Source organism: Gigantopelta aegis, chromosome 15, assembly GCF_016097555.1.
Source record: "Gigantopelta aegis isolate Gae_Host chromosome 15, Gae_host_genome, whole genome shotgun sequence".
Taxonomy (NCBI): Eukaryota; Metazoa; Mollusca; class Gastropoda; order Neomphalida; family Peltospiridae; genus Gigantopelta; species Gigantopelta aegis.
In genome coordinates this window covers 18,548,016-18,559,726 of record NC_054713.1, presented here as the reverse complement: position 1 = coordinate 18,559,726, position 11,711 = coordinate 18,548,016, and the positions used below count along the sequence as shown (strand labels likewise).

The 11,711-nt window shown below is 37.6% G+C and overlaps 1 protein-coding gene across 1 annotated transcript; it reads left to right on the top strand.

The window, feature by feature from the left end:
• The first annotated feature begins 10,563 nt into the window (after nt 1–10,563).
• Nucleotides 10,564–11,349, top strand: LOC121389697. The gene has a single exon (XM_041521348.1). It carries the CDS (start codon nt 10,564–10,566, stop codon nt 11,347–11,349), a length of 786 nt encoding a protein of 261 aa, XP_041377282.1.
• The last annotated feature ends 362 nt before the right edge of the window (nt 11,350–11,711 follow it).

Here is an 11,711-nt window from a genome sequence, read left to right as displayed (position 1 = left end):
CGAAAAGAGTAGCCCATGAAGTGGCGACAGCGGGTTTCCTCTCTCAATATCTGTGTGGTTCTTAACCATATGTCCTACGCCATATAAGCGTAAATATAATGTGTTGAGTGCGTCGATAAATAAATCACTTCCTTCCTTTTTTAATTGAAATGAGTTTGATTTAGGGATTTACAATATTCATCCACTAAGGACATAAGTCGTATATCCATCGTAGCGAGATGGTTAATACCTTTCTGAAAGTGAAGTTGCGGCAATAGCGAACCAATTACAAACGTTGTAATTTTTAAGGTCTCACAACACATATGTCATGTACCATTGAAATCCATGTTAAATTGCCCAACTTCAAATGCAGATTGCCGATATAGTGGGTTGTCTTTGGCATTAACAACACACACCATTGCGAACATACATTATATAAGCATTTATTTTCACTCCAAAATTAAGAACATTTCATTCCCAGGTGCTTGGGTTTTTTGTGGGTTTTTTGCTATATGGCAGCATCTGGATGTAGTACCGGTCTGAACAGGTAGTTTAAGAACCTATTCACGCTTCCGCTATACACACATGCCCCAAAAAGTCAATGCACAATGTTACAAAATAATATGGGCAAAATTCAGCCGAAAGGCGTGTCACTGAAAAGTACAAATTGTTTTAATTCTTCCCCAATTACTAGAAGTGAATATGTGACCACAGCATATGTCACAGTGTTAGGAACAATAGTGGACCGTGATCAAGGAACTCTCACCAGGAAGTGAACTGCGTAGTGAGACCTAAGCTAGCCAAACAGTGGCTGTTGAAGCAACTATCAAAAATAATATTAACCAGGGTATTTTACTACATATGTGTAATAAAAAAAATATATTCACATTCACATTTTTCTAATATAAAGTTCCAGTTTTTGTTTTGTTTAACGACACCACCAGGGCACATATATTTTTTTACTAATATATTCACTTCCGGTTTGTTTGTATTTTCAGTAGTTGTAAATAGCGCAAATGCGAGGCCGGTAGGAATGGGGGGGGTGGCGGGGGTTGCATTTGAGGATGAAAATGCACGTGTTTTTGCTTGTTTGTTGTTGTTGTTTTAGTTCAACTTATTTTCGTGCTTATATCCAATTAAGGTTCTATCTAGGCTGTCTGTCCAGAACAGAGGATTAGTTGTTAGTGGTTACTAGTAGTGAGAGAGAGAGAAGAGGGTGTAGTGGTCTTACACCTGCTCATCGAGTCGTTAAAACTAGCTCCGGGTGGGAGCCGGTACCGGTCTGCGAACCCAGTACCTACCAGCCTTATGTCCGATGGCTTAACCACAACACCACCGAGGCAAATGACAAACATGATACGTACAGGGACATTTTAAATGCACTGTCCCTAGACAGTGTAAACACGTACGGCTATTACAGGTTTCCCCGTTAAATTGCATACTATTTACTTCTTGGTCTAACTATTGATCTTTAACCAAAAAAAATCAATGTCTCCTTTGTCGCCCAGTGTTAATGGAAGCGGAAAAAGTATTTTATGCTATACAGAAAATGTACGAACTCGGAAGTCTGGACCAAATACAATAATTTTAATATTCTACATCATTTCATTCATTTCAACTTATTTTCGAACTTATATCCAATTAAGGTTCAAGCACGCTGTCCTAGGTACACACCTCAAGAGAAGAGAGTGTAGTGGCCTTACACCTACCCATTGAGCCCTTAAGAACTCGCTTTGGGTTGGAGCCGGTACCGGGCTGCGAACCCTGTACCTACCAGCCTATAGTCCGTTGGCTTAACCACTGCGCCACTGAGGCCGGTAAATATTCTAAAGACTAAGTTTTCGCGCAAATTAAGTCATCAAAACATGATTCTCTCAGTTATTTCATAATTTGACAAATTAAAATCGGAAATAGTACTTCTATGTTCAGCGTTCGAAGGCCGTCTTGACAACTGTTACGAAATGTGTCTAAAATAATAGATCAGTTCGTTTATTTTCGTGAATTTACGTGAATGTGGAAACAAAACAATACATGAAGCATCCGAAAATAGTTCCTACATAGATTTGTCTAAAGTTTCATTTCTTTAACTAGAGCACATTGATTTATTTATCATCGGCTATTGGATGTCAAAACATTTTGTTATTTTGATATTTAGTCTTAGAAAGGAATTTTTGCATTAGTAGAAAGGGATCTTTTATATATATATATATATATATATATCATCCCACAGCCAGGATAGCAAATACCACGGCCTTTGAAATACCAGTTGTGGTGAACTGGTTGGAACGAGAAAAGCCCAGTGGGCCCACTGACGAGAATCCATCCTAGACCGACCGTACACCAAGCGAACTCTTTACCACAGGTATAGATATCCAATATACGTTTGTATTGAATGTTTATTAATTTCGTGTTTATTCAACAAAATAATACATGCATTAAAGGGACATTCCTGAGTTTACTACAATGTTTCAGATGTTATCGACTAACAGAGACTTTTTGACGACTGTAATTACATATCAAATATATTTTCCTGCATAAATTATTAGTGGCTGTATATTACACGTGTTTCTGATCGTTCTAATAGGTGTACTAGGTTAAATTTCATTTTATTTCCTAAAATAAAACATTTCGTACGTACAAAATTATTTGAAGAGAAAATACAGTTTGGGCGTTTTACAAATATTAAGACGACTAGAAACACATCGAATATACAGACACTGATATTCTAAACAAGAAAATATATTTCATATGTAAGTTTAATCGTAGAAATATTTTATAAGTCGAAAAAATCTTACAATGCAGTAAACTTGGGAATGTCCCTTTAAAGACAGTACTGGGGCCAGGATTTAGTTCAGTCCGTTGAGTCCTCGCTTGAGGTGCTTGCGTCGCATGATTGAACCACCTCAGTGGATCCATACAGCTGATTGTTTTTTTTTTGTTTTTTTTCGATCCAACCAGTGCACAACAACTGGACAAAGACCGTGATATGTGTTTTCTGTCTGTGGGAAAGTGCATATAAAAGATCTCTTTCTGCATTAGAAAAAATGTAGCGGGTTTCCTCTGATGAGTCACAATTACCAAATGTTTGACATCCAATAGCCGATGATTAATTAAGCGATGTGCTCTAGTGGTGTCGTTAAACAAAACAAACTCTCTAAAGACAGTAGTATGGACAGAGTTTTTTTCCTTTCAACTATTCCACAAAATGTTAGCAAGTGTTCATCAGAATTATCGTCGTATTCACGTTCTTTCCTTTTTCTTTTTTAGTTTATTACCCCAGAAACAAATATGATAATGTCATGGATGGGGCCCTGATGTCACTACCTTAACAGCCATGTTATAAAATTTGAATAATACATATATATATATATATATATATATATGATAATTACAGCATATTAGAACAGTATTAATATAGATGGATATGCATGTATTGATGCATAAATATTCTATAAATGGTGTCAACAAAGGCAATTGAAATAAAAGGAAAAGACTTGAAAGGAAGAAAGGGGGAAAAGAGAAGAGAAAGAATGAATGAATTAAATAATTAATTAATGTTTAACGACACCCCAGCACAAAAAAATACATCGGCTATTTGGTGTCAAACTATGGTAAATCAAGAGAAAGAAAAAGAACGAAACAGAGTAAACTTAGAGATAGAAGTTAGTGCATTTTGTGTTGTCAGAAATTTATCTAGAACAATATACTGACATGCCTTGTTTCTAAGAATTTGAATCCAGGTGTCCAGTAGTACTCATAGTCTTCGAATTGACAGTTTTTATATAGTATATATTTTTTCAATGTGTATTTTATCTTTTAAAACATTTAAAGAGCATATACCTTAGGTTTCTGTTTTTGAATTGTACTTAGATATCTCTCTCTCTCTCTCTCTCTCTCTCTCTCTCTCTCTCTCTCTCTCTCTCTCTCTCTCTCTCTCTCTCTCTCTCTCTCTCTATCCGTATATATATATATATACATATATATATATATATATATATATATATATATATATATACATATATATATATACTATATATATATATATATATTATATATATATATATATATTATATATATATATATATATATATATATACATATATATATATTTCTTTTCCATTAATAATGAGCCAATATTAGCAAATAGTATTATGTGTGTTTTGTTATTTATGATTCTAAACAAAACTGTCGCTTTATCAAATTGCATGTGTTCACCTTTGCGCTGGCTCCACTGTTCAATTTCTGTCCATATATCTAAAACTTTGGAACAGACAAAATGAAAAAGAAGACAAATAAGCGGACAGATGATGATGTCCACACCAATCCTAATTCCCTCTCAGATGCCTGTAGAAGCGGAGGGAGGCGGGAGTTTAGACTACATATTTGATCTGTAATTACAATTAAGTTACTTCCGAATTTCGTGTCTTCTATCTAGAAACCAAATGTTGATATTATGTAGATCCCGTAATAATTAGAAGACTAATAGGTTTGTTTGTTTGTTTGTTTGTTTGTTGTTGTTGTTTTGATTATTTTGTTTTGGGTTTTTTGGGGTAGTTTGTTTGGTTTTGTTTTGTTTGTTGTTGTTTTTGTTTCTTTTTGTTTGGATATTCTTCTTTTTGTTTCTTTTTTTCTTGAGAGGGTGGGGGGTGGGGGGGTTATGAGTTGGGGGTGGTTTTAATATATATATATATTTAGGTTTGACAATATTATATTATGTTGGTCTCTATGTTGCCAAGAATTCGCAGTGACGACTCAAGTAATGTACCTACCATTGATGTATTTATTTTTAAACTGTTGCTAAAATTTAATGATACAATTTAAAAAAAATTTGCGTTCTTAAATAACTATAAGAAAGATATGGTATATTTATGTTGTTTGTGCGTTACTGGTGAAACCATGCCGATGAACTGTAATGTTGGCGTAGGAATTAATTACTTAGAATTAATTAACTAACTAACTAATTAATTAGTTCAGTCATTTAGTTATTATCTCATTCAGTCAATCAGTCAGTCATCCAATCATTATTTCAGTTTCTCTTTTTTCTTTAAAAAGGGGGAATAAAAGAACAAATAAAAAAGACAAACACAAAAAAAAAGAAAAAGAAAGAAAGAAAAAAAAACCCAGCACACACACACATACACACACACAACATAACAATGTTTTGTTAAAATATTGGGTATGCATGTTTATATAAGGTCTATATAAGGTAGACTGTATAGTTATGGTAGGCACACACACACACACACACACACACACACACACACACAGAGAGAGAGAGAGAGAGAGAGAGAGAGAGAGAGAGAGAGAGAGAGAGAGAGAGAGAGAGAGAGAGAGAGAGAGAGAGAGAGAGAGAGACAGACAGAGACAGACATACATACACACACACACACACACACACACACACACAGAGAGAGAGAGAGAGAGAGAGAGAGCGAGAGAGAGAGAGACAGAGACAGACATACATACACACACACACACACACACACATACAGACACCCACCCCGACGTAACAAGAACAAAGTGCGAAAAAAACTATAAAGCCCCCCCCCCCCCCCCAATTTTTTTAAAAAAAAACCCAGAAAAGAAACTATAACACTTTTTTAAATTAAGAATATTAAGTCCACTCTTGTGAGCACGTCATCTGACGTCCTTCGACCAAACTTGTGATTGTCTCTCCTGCCTGGAACTCTTCTATCGAGAAACACGAATATTCAGACACGCGTAATTTGATTTGTTGGGCGCGACTGGAGGGGTCATAATTGATTTAGTGCGGGGTGACGATAGCCATATTGATTCCTCATCCGTTACGAGACACGTTAGCCGGATCAGGGCTACGAATTATCTCTGTTTTCACCTGCTCTGTATCAAAGAAGTCAGTAATTAAATACACAACGCGCTGTTCTGGCTATTTATCTTCCTACATCACGCACGCACCCTAAACCAACCCGCCTAACTCGTGGCGTAATGTATCAATCAGTGTGTCATCGGTACAGAACGCTAGGTGTCTCTAAATGTTAATTAATTCGTTCGTTCGTGCGTTCGTTCGTTCGTTCGTTCGTTCATTCATCTATCCATTCATATAATTCATTCATTCATTATTTATTTATTTATTTATGCATCCATTCGTCCTTCATTCGTTTATGTATTCTTTCGTTCGTTCAGGGGGCTGGATGTAGCCCAGTGGTATAGCGTTCGCTCGATGCGCGGTCGGTGTGGGATCGATCCCCGTCGGTGGGCCCATTGGGCTATTTGTCGTTCCAACCAGTGCACCACGACTGGTATATCAAAGGCCGTGGTATATACCACCCTGTCTGTGGGATGGTGCATATAAAAGATCGGAAAGAGTAGCCCATGAAGTGGCGACAGCGGGTTTCCTCTCTCAATATATGTGTGGTCCTTAACCATATGTCTGACGCCATATAACCGTAAATAAAATGTGTTGAGTGTGTCGTTAAATAAACCATTTCGTTCGTTCGTTCGTTCGTTCGTTCGTTCGTTCGTTCGTTCGTTCATTCATTCATTCATTCATCCATCCATCCATTCATCCATATGATTAATTCATTATCCATTTATTTATTTATGCTTTCATTCACCCTTCATTCGTTTATTTATGTATTCTTTCGTTCGTTCGTTCATTCGTTCATTCGTTAATTAATTAATTAATTCATCCATCCATCCATCCATCCATCTCATGCATCAATTAATCCAAGCAAAATATTTTTAAAAAGGACAGTTGATCAGAGGGGTTGATGGACGAATTGATGGATGGATCCAAAATAGGTATATTGAGGATGAATGAATAGACGGATGTATGATGGATGGATGAAAGGATGGACAGACGGACGGGCGGACGGATTGATGGACGGACGGACGGACGGATAGATGGATGGATGGATGGACGGACGGACGGACGGATGGATGGATGGATGGATGGACAGACGAACGGATGGATGGATGGAAGGATGGATGTATGGATGGAAGGACGGATGGACAGACGAACAGATGGATGGATGGATGGATGGATGGAAGGACGGATGGATGATGGATGGATGGATTGATGGACGGAAGGATGGATGGATGGATAAATATATGGATAAATTGACAGAGGATCGACGAATGAACGGTTGAAAAGATGGATGGACTGAAAATTAATTAAGAACAGATGGATGAATGGATGGTGGATAGATGGATGAATGAATGGGTGGATGGATGGACAGACAGTCGGACAGATGGGCAGACGAATGAATGGAGGGATTGAGTGAGGATTGGTAAACTGATAGTTAATCACTGATAGATTTTCAATATATAATTAATAAATTGTGGGCACAGCATTATTAGTAGTCATCTACCGTTCCAACCGGAGGAGACTATAGGTTTCATTTCCGTCCTTCTGTCTGTCCGTCCATTCGTCTGTACCACAATTAGTTTTCCGGTTTTTTGTTGTTGTTTTTTTAACAATGCCTTAAAGTTTTTAAACACTAAGGCATATTTTTTACTACTAGAGCCGTTTTTGATAACTGAAATCATACTTTACTTACATTTTATTGTTTATGGTATCCATTTCCGTACATTCGAAGTGTGTTTGGTCATCCTGGTGTTTTTAATATCACAAAATGCAGTTCTCAAATCTTTAAAAACGCACGTGCCTCTGAGTAGTAACAGTTATGGAGTCGAGTTTTAGTCTATTTTTAGAAGGTATTTCACCATTTCAAAGTCACAGACTCATGTTTCACTCAATTGTAACTTTATCCAAATGTGTTACAAGGTCTGTAGATTAAGTAAACTTAGTGTGCATGGGCTGAAACTAAGGTCCGTCTCTTTAAGTATTGAGCTGAAATTTTGTGTATACCTTTATCATGTTCTTTCACAGACCACGTTTGACTTTCATTACGAGTTAGCCATTTCTCGAAGAGTTATGGCCCTTGAATGTAGGAGATATGAAAATTTGTTCGGCACGGTAGGAGTACTCTCGGAATACTTGGGGTTTGTTTGTGTTCCGAGAAAGACTTTTCAGCACAATACTGTTATTAAAGGGACATTCCTGAGTTTGCTGCAATTTTTAAGATGTTATCGACTAACAAAGACTTTTTAACGATTGTAATTGCATATCAAATATATTTTTCTGCATAAAATATTAGCGGCTCTATATTAAACGTGTTTCTGACCGTTCTAATATTTTCACTAGGTTAAATTTCATTTTATTTCAAAAAAAATATTACAGACACTGATATTCTAATCAAGAAAATATATTTAATATGTAAGTGTAATCGTAGAAATGTTTTATTAGTCGGAAACATCTTACAATGCAGCAAACTCAGGAATGTCCCTTTAATAAATTCTGACTGTTTATAGATATTTAGAAATGCATTTCAAGTTATTTTAATCAAATACAAGCATAATATTTGAAATTTTAGTGGTTTTGCAGTAAAATGTTTTGAGGTCAGTTCGTATGCACTTAATTCAGGCATGTTTATTTTGAGTATAGGTATTTTGAGCACACGATTTATCGCGTTGGCTTTGTTGTAATCATAACCATATCTCTGACGCCATATAACCGTAAATAAAATGTGTTGAGTATATCGTAAAATAAAACATTTCTTTGTTGTAATCTACATCCCTGATGGCTGACTGATTAACTGAATAAGTTAATCAATGAACCCTCCCTTAAACCCCTATATAGCTACAACTCTGGGAATGATCCGGTATTTTTAAACATGTTTTTTTTAATGTTTTTTTTTGTTTTTTTTTAAATCTGTTTAAATCTAAGTATAATAGTTGTAGCCATCGATGGCATAGGAGCAGGTCATTGATCCAATTACTCATTTAATTAGTGAGCCATCATAACTAAATATTCTTTAAAGTTGTACGCAACGTGATCTAACAAGTGAAAATAAACGTTTTGAAAGTAATGTGGCATTTCATGACAGCATTGCAACAGACGCGTAAATCTAACTACACCGTGTCTTTGATTCTCTAACCATTTTCTTCAAGAACAAGGAAATAATTATATTCCAATCTAAAACTCTACGGTAAATGCACAGTTACGTCATTCCGAGAGACGTATTTTAAAAGGCTTGTTTGAGACCTTTTCATCGACAGTACTAAATTTAAAGCGTCTTTCAACCTACGGCGAATGCACACTGACGTCATTCCGAGAGACGTATGTTAAAAAGGCGTGTTTGAGACCTTTCCATCGACAGTACTAAATTTCATTCGTCTTTCAACCTTCCGTCAACAAAACATTGAAACCAGGCGGAAAAAAAACGAAACTGAATGAACAAGTAATTATGTTCAAAGATGGCTTCGTTATCGAAAAAACAGAGAGAATAATCTATAAAAAGAGAGCTTGTAGAAAAGAAAAGGTGATTAATTAAAGAAGCATGCTACCTCGAGAAAAAAAGGAACAAGTAACGGGTGTAATAGTTCAAACCACGTGGTGTTGAACTGTGTTTAGTTTGTGTTGAGATGCTATTTTGGTAATTGCTCTTAACAACCAAGGTACTAGCTGGGAAATTCGACGGGCTTTCTGGGACTGTTACGAATTTCCATTTCGACTTAAGACACATGTTTTGCGTAATGGGATGGGATGGGTGATACAGTGGTAAAGAGCTCAGGATCGATCTGGATCAACCCCCATTATGCTAGGGTTCAGACTATCAACTGTCAGAAGAGAGTTGGCCAACTTTCTGCTGTCATGCCTTCTGCGACTGTCCAGCGCTCTTACAACTCGATTCTCGTCATATAACCCATTAGTTGTTAAATTGAGCGCAGTCGTTATAAGTCTTGAGTTGGGGGAATTACAACGCAACCGTCGAGTTGGCCAACTCTCTGCTGGCAGCTGGTAGTCTGACACTAGCAACGGGCTATCATTCTAGCCAGTGCTGTATAACTGGTGTATCGAAGGCCGTGGTATGTACTATCAAGTCTGTGGGATGATTCATATAAAAGATCCCTTGCTGCCACTCGAAAAGAATAGCTCATGGAGTGACAGCGCATTATCTCTGTGATCCGTAACCATGTTATGTCCGATGTCATATAACTGTCATGCCTAAACAACGTGCGTTTCCGACCCTTCCTTGGAAAACGTCTTATCCTGTTGTTGTTTTTTAATTTATTTATTTTATTTATTTATTTATTTATTATTATTATTATTATTATTATTATTATTATTAATTTTTTTTTTTTTTTTTTTTTTTGGGGGGGGGGGGGGTATTTTATTGTATATTTTATTTTATTTTTTTGCTTTGTTCTGTTCAATGTATCATTTTTAAAATTAATACATACCAGAAAAAATAAAGCAGAACTTTTTACCTGGTACCTGGACTCGTAGGGGAGAAATTATATATATACTGAAGGCCAAAAGAAACTTTACCATTTTCAATTTGGAATTTAAGAAAAAATGAATTGTTTTTAAAAAGTAACTCAATCCAAAACACATAGCCCAAACACAACAATAATATATGCAGAAAATTATACCCGCCCACTGCACGTTTTGGGTGGAACACACAGAAAAGTGAAAAACTCGTGCACTATGAACATCAGCAATTGCACGTGCAATAAGGGTATAAAAACGGTTTAGACGGCATGTCAGACATCCACACAGATAAAAAACACACCATAGGAATGCCACGACTGACACCAGAACAACGCGAGAGAGCCCTGGGTATGATACAGATGGGAGCCACTCATGCCCACATCGCCAGAACCTTCGGTTGTTCCCGTGTTACTGTTACAAACTTGATGCAACGCTACAGGCAAACAGGGCAGACATCAGACAGGCCAAGAACAGGCAGACCCAGGGTGACTTCGCCCCGTGATGACCGGTACATGCGAACCTTGCATCTACGACATCGCTTCCTGACAGTGACGTCATCAGCAATGTATGCCTTAGGTCACAAGGTTAGTAGACAGACAGTGGCCAGGCGACTCAGGACTCATGGAATAAGGGCTTACAGACCATATAGAGGACACTTACTGACACCACAACATCGTCGTTTGAGACTGACATGGGCTAGGACTGTACGACGTTGGCAGCGACGTGATTGGCTGCGGGTTCTTTTCACTGATGAAAGCCGGTTCTGTTTGTTCAGAGTTGATGGAAGACAGCGTGTGTACCGCCGTAGAGGAGAACGAGTGGTTGCTTCTTGCGTTCAGGAGATCGTGCCATATGGTGGAGGGAGTGTCATGGTGTGGGGAGGTATCTGTGCACAGGAAAGGACACCATTGGTCATCGTTACAGGGATGACATTCTTCGTCCAACTGCAATACCATTTCTCCAACGGCAGCCACGTGGTGTCATTTTTCAACAAGACAACGCCAGACCTCATACAGCCAGAATCGTACAGAACTTCCTTAGAGCCAACAACGTAAACGTATTGCCGTGGCCTGCACGCTCCCCACACATGTCCCCCATAGAACACCTCTGGGATGTTTTGGATCGCCGTGTTCGACAAAGACCACACCCTCCAGCTAACCAACAGGAACTGATCCAGGCCCTTCAAGAAGAATGGCAACGCGTCCCACGTGACCTCATCAGACGACTGATTTTTTCTATGCGTCAGAGAATTATTGCTTGTATTGGGACAAGGGGTGGTCACACACGCTATTAATGTGACTAGTTATTGGACTTGAGTGATTGTCTGTATGCTTTGCATGTCGTCCATGAAGTTGAAAGCTCGATTTGTGTACACCACCTCGCTTTGGGAAAATGTGACGTCATTATCAGATGCTGA